The 22,711-nt window shown below is 31.6% G+C and overlaps 4 protein-coding genes across 12 annotated transcripts; 3 read left to right on the top strand and 1 right to left on the bottom strand.

Moving 5' to 3' along the window:
• The first annotated feature begins 160 nt into the window (after positions 1 to 160).
• Positions 161 to 3,174, top strand: LOC149909854 (lymphocyte antigen 75-like). Its single transcript, XM_090120144.1, has 5 exons — positions 161 to 185; positions 600 to 959; positions 1,372 to 1,566; positions 2,194 to 2,433; positions 2,945 to 3,174. Exons 1-5 carry the CDS (start codon positions 161 to 163, stop codon positions 3,172 to 3,174), a joined length of 1,050 nt encoding a protein of 349 aa, XP_089976270.1.
• Positions 3,160 to 9,714, bottom strand: LOC149909855 (retinol dehydrogenase 12-like). Of its 5 annotated transcripts, none has more exons than XM_090119952.1 (7): positions 9,568 to 9,707; positions 6,967 to 7,150; positions 6,737 to 6,932; positions 5,804 to 6,166; positions 5,364 to 5,485; positions 4,910 to 5,127; positions 3,160 to 3,843 (listed from the first exon to the last, which is right to left on the bottom strand). In XM_090119952.1, the coding sequence occupies exons 3-7, from the start codon at positions 6,852 to 6,854 to the stop codon at positions 3,690 to 3,692; spliced, it is 975 nt and encodes a 324-aa protein (XP_089976078.1). In that variant the 5' UTR covers positions 6,855 to 6,932; positions 6,967 to 7,150; positions 9,568 to 9,707; the 3' UTR covers positions 3,160 to 3,689. The 5 variants fall into 5 exon arrangements, with proteins under 5 accessions (XP_089976078.1, XP_089976079.1, XP_089976077.1 ...); XM_090119953.1 differs by lacking the exon at positions 9,568 to 9,707 and adding an exon at positions 9,415 to 9,558 and having other exon boundaries at positions 6,737 to 6,859; positions 6,978 to 7,150; XM_090119951.1 differs by lacking the exon at positions 9,568 to 9,707 and adding an exon at positions 9,415 to 9,558.
• A 1,759-nt stretch (positions 9,715 to 11,473) lies between these two features.
• Positions 11,474 to 14,050, top strand: LOC149909856 (retinol dehydrogenase 13-like). 5 transcript variants are annotated; one of them, XR_016458616.1, is made up of 7 exons: positions 11,474 to 11,641; positions 11,875 to 12,030; positions 12,314 to 12,676; positions 12,880 to 13,001; positions 13,282 to 13,499; positions 13,757 to 13,954; positions 13,991 to 14,050. XR_016458616.1 is itself a non-coding variant. In XM_090119973.1 (5 exons), exons 1-5 carry the CDS (start codon positions 11,913 to 11,915, stop codon positions 13,896 to 13,898), a joined length of 963 nt encoding a protein of 320 aa, XP_089976099.1. In that variant the 5' UTR covers positions 11,745 to 11,912; the 3' UTR covers positions 13,899 to 13,982. The 5 variants fall into 5 exon arrangements, 1 of the variants encoding a protein (XP_089976099.1); XR_016458617.1 differs by lacking the exon at positions 11,474 to 11,641 and adding an exon at positions 11,697 to 11,711; XR_016458618.1 differs by lacking the exon at positions 11,474 to 11,641 and adding an exon at positions 11,763 to 11,777.
• A 2,116-nt stretch (positions 14,051 to 16,166) lies between these two features.
• On the top strand, positions 16,167 to 22,336 carry LOC149909857 (lysosomal acid phosphatase-like). The gene is made up of 6 exons (XM_090119974.1): positions 16,167 to 16,637; positions 16,716 to 16,811; positions 16,907 to 17,146; positions 17,309 to 17,609; positions 18,602 to 18,813; positions 20,670 to 22,336. The coding sequence occupies exons 1-6, from the start codon at positions 16,434 to 16,436 to the stop codon at positions 20,811 to 20,813; spliced, it is 1,197 nt and encodes a 398-aa protein (XP_089976100.1). The 5' UTR covers positions 16,167 to 16,433; the 3' UTR covers positions 20,814 to 22,336.
• The last annotated feature ends 375 nt before the right edge of the window (positions 22,337 to 22,711 follow it).

Genomic DNA, 22,711 nt, shown 5'->3' on the forward strand with positions numbered 1-22,711 from the left:
AATTTCATTGCTACTGATAAGCTCATAAAATGTATGTGATTGTGTGTTGTGATTTATGAATAAAAATATATCAAATTATGTATTATAATGAAAATAATTTCTTTATCTTTGAGATTGCACGTATTTTGTATTTGTACAATTGTTATTTGCAGCCGTAAGTATGACAGAAAAATCTACTGATAATAGTATACCAGATACCTATAATCTTATATATAAAAATGAATCGCAAAATGTGTTGGTAAGCGCATAACTCGAGAACGGCTGAACCGATTTCGATAATTCTTTTTTTATTATATTCCTTGAAGTACGAGGATGGTTTTTACGTAGAGAAAACGTAAATATGTACCACGGGCGAAGCCGGGGCGGACCGCTAGTTAGGTATATAATTTAAAAGAACACGCAACAACAAATAAAATAAACTCATTAATTTATTTCATTTACACCGTTTCTTACACTAATAGTTGAAGCTAATAAAAGGAACATCGGTTAAAAATTTTGAGGCCAGACGACTGGATGAATAGATAGTGATTTAAAAATCAATAAGAAACAATTTATTTAAATATCCCAGTACACATCTCGCAGTAAGAAGTAATTGATAGCGCCTGCTGTACTATTTTACAAACTCGATATTAATAACTGTTTTCGCCCGTATTATAGAACCATTTGGTTATTAATATTAGTATGGATATTCCGAACAGAGTCACAGAGGCCCAAATTTCGCGACGACTACAGATACGAGAAAGCATTTGATGCGTTTTACAAGTTACACACTGAAGCCGTGGACTGGTACCAGGCTAGAATACGTTGCGAGGCGGAAGGGTCACAATTAATCGTGCCGGATTCACTCGATGAAGCGGACAGTATTCCCCTTCTCATAGCTCCAATACTAACTAGATATGAAGGAGTATACGTCGGCATGCATGATTTATATTCTGAGAGATCTTTCGTTACAATTACAGGTAATTGCATATCATAATATTAAAGTTTTTGCGACATGAAAAAGAGACAAACAAAAGCACTATCGCATTTATATTTTGTAAAATTACCTAAGTAAAGATTACATAATATGTACTGCGCTTTACAAAGGCCATTTATCCATCACGTCATTTTATGAGGATCATTAAAAAGATCCGCTAGAATGCATTTCTACTTGACTGTATTAGTATGTCAAGTATAGAACTGCATTGAATGCTTGCCCTGCATATTAAAAAGCGTTTCATATGTACATTGCATCGCTAAGCCAAGTTTTATAATTTTCAAGTAAAAATCTGGCTCAAAGTGAGATTTAATATTTATGCTTTTATCGTGATTAACGATTTAAAATTGAAGATAATAATGGCAAAGTCCTCTAATAATCAATGTATTACACAGGAAGTGGTCTACAAGACACAATCTTGGATCTTTTATGGGAACTAAAGCAGCCAGTCTACAATGGAGGCCGATGCGTGGCCATGCGTCGCAACGGAAGGCTGTTCGTCCATCCTTGTTCTGATCATCTGCCATTTGCTTGTAAAATTCGAGCTGCCAATGTTACATATTATCAAGAATGTGATACTCATAACTCTCGTAAGTTCGTTACTATTCAAAAATTCAATTTCAAATCTTTAGTTATTTGGAACATAAAAAAACAAAGTTTTCATAAAACTTAAATTACGATGACATCCGTAAAAGCATAAGAGCTGTGGGCTGTGGCACGGGCTATGGGCACGGGTGCCAAGTGCCAACGCCCATATTTAAAAATAAATAAAAGATAACGATTAGGTAGATAAGTTACATTAAAGTGATTTGTAATTTATTAAAAAACGTCAGACAGAAATGCGACCAGACACAATACGATTACCTATAATAAAACCAATTATGTATAAAACGAGTTCTGTATCACAGCCATAATTTGTTTTCAAAAATTCAATAGAAGGTAGATGTCTAAATATAGGAAGACCGCAATAGGTAATTATAATATAGGTAATCATAATCAAAACATAGATTTCCGTTTAAACTAATAGGTATTATAAATTAATGCATCCTCGATATAGACACCTACCTAATATGTGTTCTTGATGATCTACATAATTGCAACTATAGACGGCGCTTTATGTACCATGTATGTACCTATTTATATTTTTAAAGCGGATTTTCCTCAGATTAAAAAAAGCTAAAAAAAATTAATTTATTAAGTACTTTGAATATTCACAGGCTGGAAATTAGGGCCGAACAATACATGCTATATTACGCATATAGAACCTCAAACGTGGTATGAAGCGTATTCCACCTGTTTATCAGCTGGAGGTCACTTGACAATATTGGATAGTAAGGAAGAGGCGGAATATATTCGAGATACATTCAAGCAAGTCGACCAACACAAAACTCCTGGAGATCTGGCATTTTTAGGTTTTAGTGATCTCTTTCAACGATATCACTATAGAACTGTTTTAGGTAAGTTAGGCCTTTTTCTTAAAATTGTTAAATTGTTACCTTTGAATCACAGATCTAGTACTAGATCTGTGTTTTGAATTTTCCAATGAACACTTACCTACATATTTAGTATTATAATATTTCTGTGTATACATATAATTATTTGTAGAATTCGTTGTAAAATGAAAAATTAAATTTTTAATACATTACAAACGTGAATTGAATGTAAAAACCCATACTTAAATTTAATAAAGCTTTATTACTTACATGCTTGCAAAATATTAAATAATAATCAACATGCGACTAAACATTAACAAGTTTACCTTTGATTCGACATTGAACTTAGAGGAAGTCAACATCTTTTTAATTACTAGTTACTACCATAATCTAATGTTTCATTGGTGGTTTTTATTAAATTAATAAAGGTGTAATAAAATGAACGTCGATTTAAATTACCTCTTATATAAAACCCTTACATACAGACATTTCATACAACTTAATACTTATTCTAATTTACCCACATAAATTGCAGGTGAAACACTGAATGAGAAACAAGTAGATTGGGACTTCAAATGTCCCGGTAATTTTACAAAATTAGAGGACCGGTGTGGGGGTGTACGTCGCAGTGGTCTGTTGTCTACAAACAATTGTCTATTGCCGTCTATGTTTTTCTGTGAAAAACCCGCCAACGGTTCCTTTCGAATTAAGAGCAGTGTTCGCAAAAGTGTACTCAGAAGCAAATATAAGTTACGAGAATATTAGTATTTATTAAATATCTTATGTATAAATATATATTGCATTTTTTTATATCTGTTAAGTAGTATAAAAAATAACTTAATAATCATTTTTGATTATTATTTTCACTGGCCACCAAAAATGTAATACCACAGACTAAATAATAATATACTACGTATACAATTAGTAATACGTTTCTATTGATAAATCCACAGAAATCAAAGTATGATTTTATTCTTCGGCATACACGGAAACAATTATGAAAGATTAAATACGTCTGGACAAATTATTTACAAAATGATTATGTATATAAATGTATAATATTAAAATCGTTGTGACCTCAAGTTGTGTAAAGTCAAGGCTTACATAATTGATGCCTATTAACAATTATTTACTTATAAGTTATTATTTAGATAACTAACTATAGGTATATATTATGCACCTTCAAAAATATTTTATGGAAATATTAAATATCATAAATAATAAATATGTATATTGTATTAGTTAACAACACATTTATCTTTTAAAGAAAAATATCAGATCTAAACTTTTTGAATAAAAATATCTTCAGTTGGATCGACGTCTCCCAAAGGGTCATACTTCTGTAGGTTTAATTTTTCAATAGTCATATCCCATAATTTCAGAGCTTCTGAATCATTCCGACATTGGCTGGATCTTCTTGCTTTAGAGCAATCACTGTAATTTGACAATTTTTAATAAGTTCACTTTAAATAACTTATAGTTTTACTAGCTTTCCGCCCGCGGCTTTGCCCGCGTTTTCTAAGAAAAAGCCGCATAGTTCCCGTTCCCGTGGGATAAAACCATAGAAATCTAAATAACAAGGCAATAGAAGTGGTAAGCGCGCGTGACATTGTCGCCGCTCAGGTGGTTACCATGCCACATGACGATGACCATTCTTATTATCACGTTTAACACAAATTTCAACCTTATTTCTATGAGTTTATGTTCAAAGTTATATCTATTGAAAATTGACAACCTCTGTTGTAGAAAAGCCGAATTTTTGCGTATTGGAGCAAAAATAAACAAAACGTCTCATATGCTTAAAGGGATTTTATTCTAAAATAAACCGTAAATTCGTGCGTTAGGATACATATTAAAAAGCTTAATTTAATATTTAAGATAGTTTTCACTAAAATCAAGCTGTCCAATAAAAGGCATAGTTTACTTGTGTATACTGTTTAGCTATCGGTTTAAATGTGTTGATTTTGGCGACAGCGGTTTTCATACGAATTATGACATTATAGCACTTCTATGTGTCTTGTTATTTAGATTTCTATGGATAAAACCTATCCTATATGTTAATTAATCCAAGTTACCCTCTATATGTGTGCTTAATTTCATTATAATCGGTTCAGTAGTACCATAGACAAATAGTCCATGGTAGTACATATTTGCGTGAAAGAGTAACAAACAAACACATACACATCCTCACAAACTTTCGCATTTATAATACATATTAGTAGGAGGTAGGATAGGATATTCAACTAGCCACTTATCCCGGCTCCGCCTAGGCTAATCCAAGATAAAAGAACCTATATTATACGGTTACTTCCTAATAGTAAATTCCTGTTGAAACAAACAAAACTTTAAGCTTTACTCTATTTATTCCTAACTAGCTAGGCTTCTAGTTATTATTCAGTGGTATTACTTAGTATGAATATACTATTATTAAAACCAATGCAATATAAGGATAAATATTATATATGCCGATATTATGTACCTATAGCTATACTTAGCTTACCTGTAATAAAGTCCACTTTCGTTTGCACATTCCTCATCGATAGCACAATAAATAGTAGTCTGTGCGCCACATTGAGGTGACTTTATGAAAACGCTTATAATATTATTAAACACCCAAGTCGCACCAAAAATTATCCCCTTATATAAATTTCTGCCTATTTCAGTGCGGACGACACCTGGGTGCAAGCTATATGTGTTTACATCATTAATGTTACGTTCCTAAAAAAAATTAACAAACTTAATCGCCAGGACAATACCACACAGTACAGTAACTATTATTGTAGGTATTAAAATACTTCGGCTTGACACGCTTATGATTTGCAAACCATCAAATCCACGTAAGCCGTTAGATTCGAAATTCTTATACATTGACCATAAATTATACCTAAACGTTATCTGTTTGTGTAGGTAGCTATAATATTGTTCTGGTGTAGGTATGGTGTATTTTGACTTACCCTTAATTTAAGATGAATCGCTCTTGCAAATAAAATATTAGCTGATTTGCTTCTACCGTAGGCCTTGACTGATCCATACCATGTTCGGTCCAAATTAATATCATTAACGTTCACGTTTGAAACTGGAAGAAAGTAGGATGTAATTACTTATTATACAACAATTTATAACCCAGGAGTCTCGTTTATATTATCTATGTAAAATTCTTAAAAATCAGAAAAAAGGCATCTATCATTTATATTTAGATCTTTCTATTTCTAGGCAAATATACTGCTTGCAAGACAAAAAATCATAAACATAACGTGCGTAACAAAAATACGTGCGTCAAGACTCAAGAGACATTTATTTCGATGAATCGCTTCGTTCTTATTTAGAAAAAATTGCCTACATGATAATAATCTAAACGCAAGCAGCAGAATATTTAAGAAATGTAATTGCGTACCAAAATGCGCAAGAGAGGCGACATTTACAATTCTCGCCGGTGCACTTTTTATAATACGAGGTAATAATAGAAAAGTGAACATAGCATGACCAAAATGATTAGTCCCTATCTGTGTCTCGAAGCCATCTTCGGTCCGTCCTTTTGGTATCATCATGATACCAGCATTGTTTATTAAAATGTTTATTTTGTCCTCTTTCGCCAATATCCTAAAAGCGCATTCTCTCACAGATTTGAGACTTGATAAATCTAATTTTTCAATAACCAATGACCCTGTTTCTGTCTCAGACTCGCACTTTTTAATGATATCCGCTTTGGCTTCTTCTGCTTTGTCGGTGTTACGACATGCCATTATTATTTTGGCACCTGCAAAAAAAATATCTTTAGACATAACTAAGTATGTAACTATTTACTAAGTATTTGTTACCAGAAACGTGTTTAAAATTACTAGCTCTCGGCCAACTTTTTTTTAATAGGTACATTTTTAGTACCTAACTGTATCACGATTCTCGAGTAATTAAGGGTACCTAGTACCTACCTTTCTACATAAAAAGATCGTAAATTATATAGTCATATTGTAAACTGAGTTAGTTTTTGTCACGATTTTATCACAGTATTACAATGATTTTATATTATAAGTTCAAATATGAATAATAATCTTTTTGAATAAATTAGAAGAATATCGGCCGATACAAAAATTGACCTATTGGTATGTATAGATATATGTTATTATTCAAAAATGATATCAGCTAACGCAATATAAATAAAACTAATATAGATATGATTTAAATGACACATAAAAATAAGAAAATTAACCTACTTTAATTAAGTAATATCTTTTTACTTATAAGTTTATTAAAATTAAGTAAGCAAGAAATCGCGGGAAATATGAAAATTTAACCAAAAAAAATTAAGCACTTATAATTAGTTAATTACCCCTTTTATATAGATCCAGGGCGGTTTCCTTTCCAATTCCCGTATTACATCCTGTGATAATAATTGTGTATCCATCTAGTCTCCTCTTGCTTTTGCACCAACCACTTAAATAATCCATCTTGTCTATAAAAATGAGATGTTTAACGTTTACACTGACCGATCTACTGAGTACTAACTTTATATAAACCAATGATACCTTACGTAGTAATTGTATACTCTTTGAATGATACGATACACTTACACAGTTATATGTAAAGGCTGTACGATTGTGCGTTGGCAACGACGGACGACCGTCTCCGCATTAAATATAATTAAATATTCTATACACATATCTAAGCAAAAACGTTACTGTATAATTTTAATATGTATAGTTTTTGATGAGTTTTTGTAACCTTCACAACAACTGCAATCTCGCTTAAACAAAATAAGAAAAATACCTTGTTTTTATACTTTTACGTATAGGTACGGTATAGGTAATGATAAATTACACTAATTGTCTGATATATTATATTTATCTAATAGATACCTACTTATTTACAAAAGATTAGGGACTTAGTATTTTGTTTACAATTTATTATGTACTAAGTACAATTAGGGATGTAACGATACCGATACCGATACCGATATATCGGCCGATATATCGGCAAGCCGATATATCGGTATCGCCGATAATAAATCAACCGATACCGATATTTTTTTATTAAATTATTTCTTTTCTTATATGTTTTTGCATTGTACCTATTCATTCATATTGTTTTATTTCTGTTTCTGTAATAGTGTTAAGGAAGAGCGGAACCTCCTGACACAAGCATTTTATTTGCTGTGTTCATGTTCATAAACTTGAGTCACACCAAAACCTCACGAGCGCGATCGCAGGTATAACGAGAGAGAGACGGACCGATCTCCCGTTTCATCTCGAGCGCTGCCACTGCATTATGTTATCACGTAAACATCTCGATCGTAAACCTACTTTACAAACAACCAATTTTTTTGATATCAAATAATTCAAAAATCCGCGCCCAATGAACGATGCGGGAGGCCGCCCGCGCGTGCGCACTTTGTTTTCTGAAAAAACTCTACCAATTAGTAAACTTTTATTAGGTACTAATTGTATGTGTAGCTATTACTTAAAGTTTAACTGACTTCGTAAAATAATAATACTAAAATAAATGGTTTTGTTGTTTTTTGATTTGGCATTTTTATTTAAAAGAATACGATTAACAGTTGTCTCTGTTAAATGTTGGTAACTTTTTATGCATAATTCACTATTTATTTTTCTACCAAGTCATCGATATCGGTATCGGTATCGGTATCGCCGATACATTACTACAAATATCGGTATCGGTATCGTATCGGCAAAATCATGTATCGTTACATCTCTAAGTACAATAATGTAAATATACGTAAACTGTAATATCAGTACATACTTAAAAAAACAGCACTAGATATTTTTATGTAGTCAGTAGCGTAATAAATAATTATCGATCAAGGGTAATCATAATCAGTAGAAAATTGCAAACAAAATAACATTTGAACTTATAGCACAGCTTAAAGCAAGTTTTACATCATAATAACTGGCATAATATAATTAAACTCTCACAAATGAATGATTAAAATGACCTATAGTAGATACAATTTATCCTTGTTTGGATACCTTGATTTAAATATAACTCGTTTATCATTAACGCTCATTACTTAACTATGTAGTTAAAGCTAGTAACTAGTACCTAAGTAACTAAAATGATGAAAATTAAGTTCCGTTTCTTTTTACCGGCTTTTCTACACTGATATCATAAATTCATATTATTCATATTCTTATCATTTGGTGGTGTTTATTTGAAATAAATAAAAGAAACTACTGAACGATTTTAAAAATTCCTTCACTGCTCACTGATCTTTTTTGGAAAAATTGGAAATCGGTCTATAAAGTAGTTATGTGATTGGTGTGTAGTGTGTACTAATAGGTGTGTACAACAAACAAACAATCTCTTCATTCTTCAATGAAGAAAACAGAGCGTGCGTTACGAGCACACGACGTGTCAGTAGTGAAACTTCTTTGGCTAGATTCAAAGATACCAAAATCGTCGCCTTACTCCATGACGCGATGGAATTTTACTCTCAGCGAGGCTAAAGAAGTTTCACTTAAAAAAAATTAAGTAGCTAACGGACATTCTTTGGCAAGAAGTTTCACTTCTGATACGTGTGCTCGGCACACACGCTTTTTTTAAATAAGTTTAAAAATAAGTAGCGATTGTGAACATCATTTTTACAAGTATGTACATAGCTTACACATTTTCAGTTTTGTATTGATTTTGCAACACATTCTTCCTGCACTAGAATGACTATAGAGTGCATGGCCACTAATGTTAACAAGGACAAGCGTGCCACGTGCGATAAATCGTTTATAATTAATATTTTATTGTGCTAAATGCCTACATTTATCGATAAAAGACTCCTAGAATTTTTTGTCCGTCTTCTTTTATGTTTTAATAGTTAATATTAATTTAGTTACATAATAATTATTATTTTAATCATTATTAATTTCAATAATAATTTCATGCAACTATTATATGTACATGAAATTATTATGAAGATACCTACTTAATAGACATTGTGAACCTACAGCCTACAGTTTCACATTTCAAACTCAATTTGAAATTTCTTACGAGGATACTTACATAATTATTAAAAAAAGAAGAACACACGCACTAGCACTACTAAAACTAATCCAAACCGGTTAAAAACTTGATATATTATAGAAATCATCATAGCACGCTAACTGCATAGAAAATTCTACTCTCTATTAGTTTTAATATTAAAACCATACTTACAAGTTAATTTAAAATTCAATTAATAACTGACAGAATTTAGTAGCGGTTGCATACTGACTGATGTGTTATGTAACGACTACCTTTTCTCTCCAGCGTACGCAGTTTCATTCATAAAATAAAAACATGATAACATCGCCGACCGGTTGCGACGACCGCATCAGTGAGGACACATTTTATGTAATTACCAGAGGTACCCTTGCTCTGTGGTATCACCATGGTATCGAGCCGCTTGGGGCTCAATGGGTCAACAAAAATTGACTTACATTATAGAAAAAAAAAAATGTATGCGTGTACTAGAGTACACCCGTAAGAAGCGAAACTTCTTTTTGACCTTAAAAATGTCACGAGTATGGCGTAACGCAAAAATGTCACGCGTACGGCGTAACGCAAAAATGACACGCGTACGGCGTAACGCAAAAATGTTACACTAAATTTTTGTCCAACCCCGATAAAGAAGTTTCACTTCAATATCCTTTTCGAGCGGTCCAGCATTATAATAATATATTTAATTATAGGTATCACATACATATCCAACGGTTTTTTGAAGTGAAACTTCTTTATCGGGGTTGGCTAAAAATTTAGTGTAACTTTTTTTCGTTACGCGTGACATTTTTCCGTTACGCGCCATCATTGATTCGACCACAGACATCCAAATATTGTTTATATATCTGTGGATTCGACGTATTTCTGTAAAGTTGCCTATAGTAAATAATTTTTTGAAAAATAAGGTCTTAAAGAAGTTTCACTTCTTACGTGTGTACACTAGTACACGCACACATTTTTAAGCTATTGCATAGCTTCTATCGCGGGCCTTGAGCGGGGGACCGAATCCAGAAATTTAGTAACGAAAAACCTCACGCTCCCCACTCCGACGGGCGTGGAGGTGTGGCTTAAAGGCATGCTATGGAAATATAGCTTTACCGCGGTAGTCCCCGAGTGCCATATGTCATGCCTGAGATCAGAAACTCTGAATCTTTACAGCATTTTCTTTGTGCAAACGATATTATGGGGATAACCAATCGTGTAATTAATTAAATATTTGGGCCCTTACAAATTTTTCGGCCGTAAAACATTAGCTGTAATGCTTCGCCATTATAAGTAGTGGGTGCCACAATAAATGTTACACTGGTGATATTTTTCAAAAATTAAATCTCCTCTCGTATATTATTACAGAAGCCTTATTATGACTTCTCGTACTTATTCCCAGTCAGTTTACGCCGGGAATTGAACTGACTGACAAATTCATATAATAAAAATAATTAATCATGACTGTTTATTGCGAGCATAATTTGAATTTGCCAGTCAGTTCAATTCACGGCGTAATCTGTCTGGGAATAATAGGTCATAAATTCTCAATGGAGATTAGTGTGGAGATTAGCCACGGACTGTATAGACACTTCTGTACAGTCAGAAGGACTATTTATAATATATTAAATTTAAAAGCATTCGGAGACCCTTTCTTTATATGTCCATTGTCGGAGTAGAACACTCTTTGGCAGAAATTAGGCCCGCGCACACGGGGTAAGGTACCATACCCACACAGAAGATTGCCATGAAAAACCTAATAGGTACATAGTAGTAAGTAGATATGGCCATTCCGTATGCACCGGCATGTGGTGTTTCATGCGATGAGTGGGGGAGCCGTAGTCACTTCCTTTGGTAGGAAACCTAGGTACCACAAACCTACAGACAATTATTATTATCTCGTCAAAAGGATTATGGTACTCATAATATGAGACAGATACTAGTGACTAGATTATTAATTATCTTCATACAAGACCTACAAACCTCAAATCGACCTACAAATTACTTATGTAGTAATAATTTAGGTCAGTTTGTGGGAGACTACATTCACAGTTTACCGTTACTCATTGAATATTTCTACTCCAACTAGTTTGTGGTTACAATTACAAGACACGCTAGGGTTTGGATCTGTCACACTTCAAAAATATTCTATCGGCTATCCTGTGCTTAGATCAAAGATCCCTGTGAAAGATCCTGTGCACATCCTGTGGTTACCTTTGGGTTACCTTTTAGAAATTGGAAGTTTGGAACGAACGACACCATTCAACAGGTAATCTCAAATCTGTCAACAGTGGTCTGTGAGTTGTGAGTTGTGACGTCTGACTTTACCGGACGTTACTGTTGTGAGTTGTTGCTCTGTGGTGAGTTGTGACTTGTGACTCAAATACTTCATTAGCCAATTTTTGGTTGTTTGTGTTTATATTTTGAAAGCGTGTACTGTGTTTTCAAATAAATATTTGTAAACATTCAAGCAATAATTGTATAATAAATATAATTTTTCAGAACATCTTTTCAAAGATCAAAAATATAAAATAAGGAAAATGCCTTTATTTAGTGGGCGATGTTATAGTACCGTTAAGTTAATTGGAAAAACCGCTATAATAACCGGGTGTAACACTGGGATTGGAAAAGAAACTGTCCTAGATTTTTACAAAAGAGGTAATAATAAACATATTATATAACAACACGAGCATCATTAACTCATAAAAAGTTAAAAAACACGAATAAGTCTTCGCGGGTGGAGCCGGGATGAGCTATTCGTGTTTCTTAAATTGATTGATAGTTATAAAAATATAATAGTGAAAAATAATCATAATAATACACATTTAATAAATTATATCCATAGTACTATTGAATTATCTTTCTTACATTTTACAACTGTTAACCCATTGAGCCCCAAGCGGTTATTGTTTAAAAATAAGTAGCACATTAATAATTTTAGGTGCCCGAGTGATAATGGCTTGTAGGAACATAGAAAAAGCTGAAGAAGCCAAAAAGGATATAATAGAAGCATGTAATAATTTGTCAGAAACTGGTAATATTGAAGTACAGAAGTGTGACCTCTCTTCCATGCAATCTATAAGAGAATTTTCACAAAAGATACTTGACAGTGAGCCGCAAATTAATATCTTGGTAAATAATGCCGGTGTAATGATGTGCCCTAAAGAGGAAACAGAGGATGGATTTGAAATGCAAATAGGCACAAATCATTTAGCACACTTTCTCCTTACTATGCTGCTGTTACCAAGAATTATTAATAGTAAACCAGCTAGGATAGTAACTGTATCATCAAGAGCACACACAAGTATGTTTACAACATACATTTTATATACTTTTTTTTACACTGAAAGATGTAAATAATACATAATAATATTAAAACTCGTGTATATCATATTGTGTTTGTTTTGTCTTTGAATCAAATGTGAATTCATAAATGTTTTAATTTTTAATCAATACTTTAATGTTTTTTTTTTTTTTTTTCAATAAAATTAAACACTTCTTTTGCAGGATATGACATGAATTTTGATGATCTTAATTACAAGAATAGAAGGTACAATGCCGCTGAAGCATATTCACAAAGTAAACTTGCTAATGTGTTATTTTCTAGGGAATTGGCTAAGAAATTAAAGGTAAAGATTTATTTTTCATGAGAAACAACTAATCGAGTTGTGTATAACACAAGTCAAGTGTGCATAACGCAAACGCAAGTCATAAGAAACAAAAGGTTATTAGTACCTATACAGTAAAAGCTCTTTATTCGCGGGTAATAGGTTCCGTAAATGTGCCGCAAATAGAGAAACCGTGAATATGGAATGGTAATTTGTATGGGGTTATTGCCTATTGGCGATATGTTCCTAGGTGACGAAATAAAAAAGCAAATATGTATAACAAATATTTTTTCTGCTCTAGGAAAACAACATTGATGGCGTCAACACTTACAGCTTACATCCCGGTGTTATTAGAACTGAGCTCGGAAGACATTTAAATGAAACTCTTTTCAAAGGGTCAAGACAAATTATAGGATTCCTGGTGGGTCCCTTCATGAAGTCACCAGAACTTGGGGCGCAAACTACCATATACTGTGCAGTAGATGAAAAGTGTGCTAATGAAACTGGTCTTTATTATAGGTAAGATATTTTAAGATACACAATAATAATTCTTATATATCCCTGGATAAAACACTTGGAATAACTTAGTGCTTGCAACTTTTAAAACTAGTGTTCTGTCTATAACTGCATGCTCATAAACATCCATATTGCAATGCAATATTTTTTTTAAACATAGTTAATGCACCTTAATGTACAGAAATGGTCTGGTAAGTGGTTTACTAATCACTGTTTTATGATATGTACAGATAATAATAAACACTGTTTTCATTTTTCAGTGACTGTGCAGTTACTAATCCAGATAGAAAAGCATTGAATGATGAATACGGAAAAAAATTATGGGAAAAATCAGTGGAACTAGTAAAGTTGGGAGACTACAATCCCTTTACAGCTAGTGATCCTGGAGTAAAGAGTGTGTAATCATAGTTTTTTTATTAAAATTATTTTTATATTTTACTGTTTTGCTAAAATGCATTTATAAATGCGGGTTAATTAACACAATATTGTTGTTATTTTTACATTAAGAACAATTTATATTTAGAAATAAGTGACACACAAGTAATTTTTATTAACCCTAGAAAGATAGTCTGCGTCAAAATGACTCCTGCGTTTTCAAAATATAGCTGTATCTTTTTAAATGTCGTGAATCCATCACTGTGCTTATAGGACATTTTATAAGTCACTGAGAGCTACCATATGGTATACGTGTCAATAAAGTTAGAGTAACCGATTTTGAAATATAACGACTACGTGAGTCAAAATTACGCATGATTATCTTTACCGTGACTTTTAAGATTTTGACTTCTAAGGTAGTTTGAATATTTTTTAGCTTATTTTTACTGTATATTGTGACTTATGTTAAAAATTTATTTTTATACATATTGAAGCAAATATAGAAAACAATTGGGGATAGAAAATTGGAAGAATATTGTATACTAGCCGCTCTTATGCAAATCGATGAGGGCCCCTATGATGAAACCGATAGTGAAGTAGGATGACCAAGAAATTGAAGATGACGAGCAAAGTGACACAGAAGAAGCTTTTCCCGATGAGGTACAAAGCAAAGATGATATATTACATTCAAGCAAAAGGCGGAGTAGATGCATTAGACTGAATGTGTTCCCTGATGTTCAATAGTAGGAAGACAATGAGATGGCCAATGGCTTTATTTTATGGAATCAATAAAATTCCCTGCATATTGCATATTAAATTTATAGTCACAATGTTAACAACAAAGCACAAAAACATCTGAGTCAAAAAACATGAAATATAGAAGCATGGAACTGTCTTTTTTTGTTTATACGTGGGTGTTTTAGAATCACCAGCTTTTATAAGATATTTGCGTGATAATATCTCCAATTTGTTGCCAAATGAAGTATCTGGTACATCGTAAGAAACTACTGAGGAGGCTTTCAGCAAAAAAACGTATTTATTATACTTTTTGTCCTTCTGAAATATGACGAAAGGCAAGTGCCTCCTGGAAAAAATGGAGAATAGTTATATATGTCGTGAGCATACTTTGATATGTGCTAAACTTGTTTCTCACTATTTTTTTATATAACTATATGTACAACATTTATATAACATATAAAAAAGTCTGATAATTGTGGTCAAAAATAAGTTTTTATTAGAAATAATACGTGTTACAAGAATTGTAGATTTAAAGCAGACGTTTAATGTTTTCGTTTTTTTTATATGTATAAATATAATTAAAAATAAATTATTTGTAATATTAATTATTCTAATATAACTGTAAATATATAATAACTTACAATTTATAGAAAAAAAAACAATATACCGCGACTTAGAGCTAACTAAAAAACATGCGTAAATTTGACGCATGACTATCTTTCCCGTACTACTCAATATGATTATCTTTCTAGGGTTAATAAATTTGATTGTATTATGCTATATCTGAAATATACACATTTTATATTTTATGTCTTCTATTATTTTCTAACTTATTTCATATTAAGACCTATATTACTTTCTCCAGCAGTATGTTTTCCAGTGGAGTTCCACTGGAAAACCTACTGCTAGTTAGCAGCATTCTTTGATTGCGTTTGTTACACAAAATTGGACATTCTAATCATTGAGTTACATGTACTACGTACTAGAGAGGACATCGCTACTACACTTTTTTTAACAGGAGTTAGAGTCAATCGTCTCAAGCTCGGTTTTTTTTTGTTACATTGATTGGTTTTAATTGATAAGTTTATTCATATTTTTTAATAAGATAAACAATATTTATTTGTTACATTTATTGGTTTTAATTTATAAGTAATAAGAGGCAGAATATCTACAAAGTGTATGACTCACTAGCCGCCCCGCGCTGCCGCGCTTGTCGCACAGATTTTGTTCGTGGTGCCCTCTCTAGTAATAATACCTCAATGATTCTAATAACAAAAAATGCCTTAGAGTAAAATGCTATGAAAAAATCTTTTGCTTGTGTTGTCCTACACCTGTAATTTGCGTATTCTTACAAATAATGAATATCGGCATAAATCACAATAAATGCTATTTTAATTTGATTAATTTGCCGTACTATTTGTACCCATTCTGTAATCTGTCTCTAATAGGAATTAGGAATATTTATTCTGTTTTCCGACGTCCATAGATATTATTGTCTGTGATCAGTGATCGTTTCATTTGTGTCACTTTGACACTTGTCACTTGTCAAATGTCAGTGTCATGATTAAAAAAAAATATTTGTCCTCACTCCTCTCATCGAGATTATTTATTTTTATAAATTATATTTTAAACTGTACATAGTGTGAACATAATCATTAACTAATTTGATTAACTGTCTAAACATTTGAGATTATTTGTCCTGTGAATTAAAAAACGTTTTATTAATTCCATTGTAAAGCTAAAGTTGACATTAACAATGTTCATCAAGATTACAAAACAATATTTCTAGTGATTACTTTGTTATCGTGGACTACATTCTCAATCATGGAGTACGATAATGACGAGAATACTTGGAGAAGGTCATCAACACCCAAGTTTAAACAATCAACTTGCAAATCAATTCCTAGAAGGTCGACAACTACTGCAGTTGTTGTCCTTGGTCTTGCAGTTCTGAGTTGTTTATTAGGATACTGTGTTTTGAGTGAAACTTTACCTTACGAATCGAAAACTTTGCGTCTTGTTATTATTGTAAGCATAAATTTTGTTTCAAATATCATTAATAAATTCTTCAATGTTATAGATTAAGTTTGTAATTTTGTATTTCAGTTATTCCGTCATGGAGCTAGAGCACCAGTATCAACTTACAAGAGTGACCCATTTAAAAACTATCAATGGCCAGATGGACTGGGTAGCTTAACAAATGCAAGTAGAATAGATCTTTAATATGTTTTCACTATCCTACTGCAAAATATATAATACATATTTCAAATAACCCTTAAATATTAATCTTAAAACAGGTGGGCAAATTACAACTGTATGAATTGGGAAGGAAATACCGCAGTTATTATGCCACTTTTATACCAGAAGAGTACAATGAGAAGGACATATATGTGCGCAGCAGTGATGCTTCTAGATGTATGATGAGTGCATACACATTTCTGGCCGGCTTGTACCCTCCTACGGACAGGCAAATGTGGCACCCTGAAATAATGTGGCAGCCCATCCCTGTTCACTCCTTACCGAGAGAAATTGACAATGTAAGTAGCATTTTGGAATAAGTTGCATGGATAAATTATAATACAGAAATATTCAAGAAGTATATATTTTTGCTAAAGACAATAAAAGTTTATTACATTATATTATTGTGTGATTATGATACTATCTGATATGTATACATTAGAAAATAATAATATTTCCAGATAGTAGCAGCAACAAAACCTTGTAAAGCATGGAAGAGGATGTATGAAGAATTATTGGATGAAAAGAATTCTGATACTAAATACACTGAATTATTTGATTATCTCAGTAAACATACAAATCAAACTATGCGGAGTGTTCTCAATGTGGATTTCTTATACAGTACCCTAAACACTCAACAAGAAGCAGGGTTGAAACTACCAGAATGGACGAAAAATGTTTTTCCCATAAAAATGAGACAACCGTTTATGTTGAGTTTGGCTTTACTGTCGTATAATGATTCATTGCAAAGACTGCACACTGGTAAGAATAAGGATTTACAAACCTATCATAGGTTTCAGGAATAGGCATGACGAAAGATTTTGAAATTCTCTTCCATAATGTGTGTATACGTTTACTATACAAGAAAAACCCTATATTTCGGTAATATACTTAAATTTAACGAAGATTAAAGCCATTTTTCAAAAAATATTTAATATCTGTGCCAAAACAGCTCGCAGGTGTCATGGCGTAGGCGTGACGTCAAACTTTGGTAAATACGTAATTATTTGTACGCATTGCGAAGAAAATTAAAAAAGTCTTTATTTAATATGTGTTATAGAAACGAATTACAAAGTTTATAAGTGGTGTGCAGTATTGCAGTGTGAATCCACATAAAAATAATGCTCAAAAATGTGTTAGTAATTATTTCAAGCGAAAAAATAATAAGAAATTATTGTATAAAGTTGGCGCGGAGAATCCCGAACCATGTATTCGTGAATTCGCAATTATATTTCTGTTCTGAGTCGATAAAGCATACGTGAAACAATAGAAAATAAATAAAAATGCGTATTCTCAACATATTCATAACAACAAAATACATCTGACGTGAGTTGTTTACTTATGCGTGACGTCACGCGTGTTTTAGTCAAAATGGCGAACTTCAGAATTTCAATGTTTTATTTTATTGATAATCTCATTAATCTTAATGTTTTTAAGATTTCTAAGTCGCTATATTTAATTTATTTATTATACATTTTCCCTTAAAAACACTAATACGATCATTTATGGATACTGTCGTCATGCCTATTATGTTATGGTTTAAAAACAAAAAAAAAAGGTTTTTTTTTTTTACTATTTTGATTGTCTTTATAACAGAAACAGTAGAAAAAATTTGATAGATCTGTTGCATTCAAGTTCCGAAAATTAAAAAAAAATAGATAAATTATGACGTATTAAAAAAGCTTTGATCTATAACTAAACATGACATAAATTTTAATAAAATCGATTGATACATTTTCTTGCATGTGTTTCAGGACCACTGCTCGGAAAAATAAGGTCACATTTGCAAGAAGCAGTTACTCATATAAACATGGACAGAGCATTATATGTGTACTCGGCACATGATGTGAATATGGTGTCGCTCATGAGGTCTTTAGGATTCACGGAACTGATGGAACCAGAGTATGGATCCAGTATTGTAGTAGAGCTACATGAGGAAGTGGAACAGGATACATTTTTTATTAAGGTAGTTCTAATTGATATTTTTAGTTGTATAGCATTTTTAAAGTGAAACTTTTATTACATCGTCTCAAACTTTTTGGTCTGTGTAGCGCATGTCGCGTGTATCGCGGCTGTATACCGTATACCGAGTAGGTATACCTACTCGGCAGCCGACCGTCACGCGACATGCGCTACACAAAGCAGTGTTCGGAACCGTTCGAACAGTTTCACTTTTACTGTGGTTTCATAAAACCACACAACATTTTTTTAAATTATTTAATAAAGACAAAATTCGCTCGTATGCCGAGACCCGTGGCTTTCGATGTCGTATTTTTTTTTATTCTTTAAAAATTTATATGGTAGTTACATTGTAGTTCTGTCCAGTGTCTTCTTCTATTTAATGGTTTTGACCAATAAGTTTCTCTTAAATGTGGATGGCTTATTTATGCATTTTTGACTATAGTATAAATGTTTAATTTTGTGGGAGTTTAACCTCCTAAGGACCAAGCTAAAAAAATCCTATTCTGCATTACCACCCATTGTTCTCACCTGAGTACATAAAAATACAACAGACCTGCCACCCAATGGTATTTTTTTGTTTTTTTTTATTGTTAGAGTTAAAATTTACTTGTGGGATTTTTTATCTGTGTAAAATATAGCTTATAGAATACATTTCTGAAAAAAAAAACTCGATTTATTTTGTTCCCATGTGATCACATCAGACCTAAGTGAATCCAAAAATTTTTTTATTAAAATTAGGTTTTACTTGTAGATTTTTTTATTTACTTATGTTATAACATATGAGATCATACAATAACCTCTAAAAAGTATACAAAAGAATTAAAAACAGTTTTTCTTAAATTCTAAATGTGTAAGTTTACTACATATTAGGTAATAAAATATCTAAACTATCTGCACATATGTTAAAAAAAGAAATAAAAACATTGGAAGTACAATATTAGGAACTTGAAATATCAATGAGCTAACTAAAAATCGATTTGGAAACAAATGGTGGGTCTCCTAAGTCTTCATCACTAGGAATAAAATCTCCGTCAGTCGGCTAGGAAATCGATGATATTATCGTCACGAATAACTGAAAAAATAAGGAAGATAACTGTTTATTTTGATTGCAATAGTAATTCCTGTTGACAGTTTAAATAAATTATAATCATAAAACAGGACAATTATACTCAAAATTACTGTAAAACAAAAAAATAAATTATTAACTAATTAAATGTTTTATAGTCATTGACTACCAATGTCTTCAACTGAGTACAAAAAAAATGAAAATAATGTTGTAAGTAACGACCAATGTTCTCACATGATCACATAAAAATTATCCGTGAATTTAAAAAATACAATATGAATTGTTTCGTTAAATTTAATTAAAATACGTTCCTGTACTGTTTTTACTATTTATTTTTCAATACCAAATGAAAATCAAGTGAGAGATTAATATGATAATTAACGATTTAACTTACCTCTGTTACGTTGACCAGCCATTTTAAAAACTTTAACTAAAGTATTTTAAAATTCTGTGATTGGATAACCCATTTACCTACCAAACCTAATAGTTCAATTCAGCCAATCACGTTACACAGTGATCATAGGCAGAAAAGCGCGGTATTTTTTAAGATATTTCGAATTTTCGATTTTGTCATCGGATGAGGACGGTGGTTGGTAATTTAGTTAAAACTTTTTGGTGCTTTGGGTTGTAATGGTGATGGTGTTTATGTACTTATATGAGGCCATTGGTCCTTAGGAGGTTAAAGTATATTTCCATTTACATGGTACAATGCAAATCAGCTAAGCACATCAAATTAGTACAAAATTTAACAAGTTTTCTTTCTCAGTTATTGTTTATAAATTCTTAATTTTCAGCTATTCTACCGGAACAATACGAAAGTTGAGGTGCCCATGGAACTGAAAATACCATTTTGCAATGAGCCCTGCACCTATGATAGGTTTATTGAACATCTTGGGACACTAATACCATCCGATTGGGAAGCAGAGTGTCAAAATTAGGCCATAGATACTTATTTTTATTTTATCAGAGCCAACTAGTTTTATGTGTGTTCTTATATCAGTGTCTAATGATAAATATTATAGTAACCTGTGATGAATTATGTAGTAAATCAAAAAATTATTCATGCCAAAATACTTGAGAATTTCAAATGTTTGCATGCATGTGCCATAATACTCGAAATTAATATATTAGAAATTAATAAAATACTCAAATTCAAAATTTTATTCTGAGATTAATAAATATTTATAAGAAGAATCATAATTTGTCAGTCATATTATTATGTAAAAGATGAGTAAATACCATAGAGTTACCAGATTTTCAATTTTACATCATGCAATATAATTTTAATTTAAGGGAGGTAATACCAGTGGTAAGGCACTTATACACAGATACAAAATTATGAATTCTATTTGGATAAGTTGTTGTTTGTTGTAGTCTACTAACGATTTTTTTATCAATGCCTTTCTAATCACCTTTTTGAGTAGGGTTTTTAATTGAAAATAATGTCTATGTATGCTAAATTTTAAAATTTCACATTTAAGGACATTTTTATTGTAATTTGTGTAATAAGGAACTATGAATTGAAATTATTCTAAATAATGAGATACTTATTCTTGTTTTGTGGTATTTCCTTAATTTAGAAGGTAACAGTATCAAGAATTTATATAATATTAGACAAAACATGGACAAAACCTATGTAATTGAAGTACTCAACTTCTATAGACAAAATAGATCTATAGTAATAGTGAATTACCCAAGAATAAGTATCATAAACATGTTTAATGCCAAAAAAAATACTACATATATACATTTACATTATACATTCCATGTGCACATATTTTCTTAAAGCAATATACAATAAAGTTAATAACAACTATTTTTATCACCTTCTTCACTTTTTTCTATTTAAATATTAAATAAGACTTATAAATGTTGTGTATAGATAAATATTAAGCGGATAATGTTGCCCAAAATGTTTTATTATATTTCAATAGGAAATATCTAAATGGACTGATTTTCTTCTATAATTATTCAATTTTTTTATAATATTAATGTTGTTTAAAACATTATATTTAGGTTAAGATTCACCTTCATAGTACTACTTAAAAGCACAAACTACTTACTAAAAATCAAATGTGCTAAGAACTGAATGTTGTACCTATTTTGGCTATGTTAGTTGATGTTGCGTAAAATATATCGCGCTTGTTCGTAAGCGTTTACTAAACATCTATTATATTATATCTATCCTTTGGCTTTTGTACCTTCTCATTTTTATCATGTTTATGGATCGTAATGGCTAGAGAAAATTAAAGTTCGAGAAGTTTCAACTTACAATACTTTTAAAATTATAATTTTTTATATAGTAGGTAGTTACCTATCTGCTTCTACCAACCTATCTCAAAATGTCGTTATGAATTCTTTTGGGCAACGATTGGTTTTATGTTGTTATGTATGTAGTTAAAAGATTTTATGTCAATGTATTGTTTATATGTGGTTACGAATAAAATGTTTGTGAAATCAATGAGAAAGCGTTTCATTTAATTACCTACCTACTTAGTAAATTGTTGGTGCGTGTGCGCAGAGGGTTCGATTCCCGGAGAAGTACACAAACACAGACACACGCCACACAGTCACACACATCTCCTTGTTCAGAAAGAAGAATGTATGCCAGCATAGAACATAATCTTAGGTATAAGATTTTATATTAAAGATTTTTATTTAGAATAATTTACGTGTAAACTTCATACAAATTAATTAGATGTAAATATTTGCACAAAAGGTGCACTTATTGCTGCACAGCAATCTGCGAGGCAATGTGGTAGGAAAAGAAATAGGTATAAGAAGTTTACTCTTTAAGGGTAGGTAGGTACTTAATATTAATGTGACCGCTTTTTAC

Source organism: Colias eurytheme, chromosome 3 (genome assembly GCF_061535395.1).
Source record: "Colias eurytheme isolate Ceu_HAF_F1 chromosome 3, ilColEury1 Martin Lab GWU primary, whole genome shotgun sequence".
In the NCBI taxonomy this organism is placed as follows: Eukaryota; Metazoa; Arthropoda; class Insecta; order Lepidoptera; family Pieridae; genus Colias; species Colias eurytheme.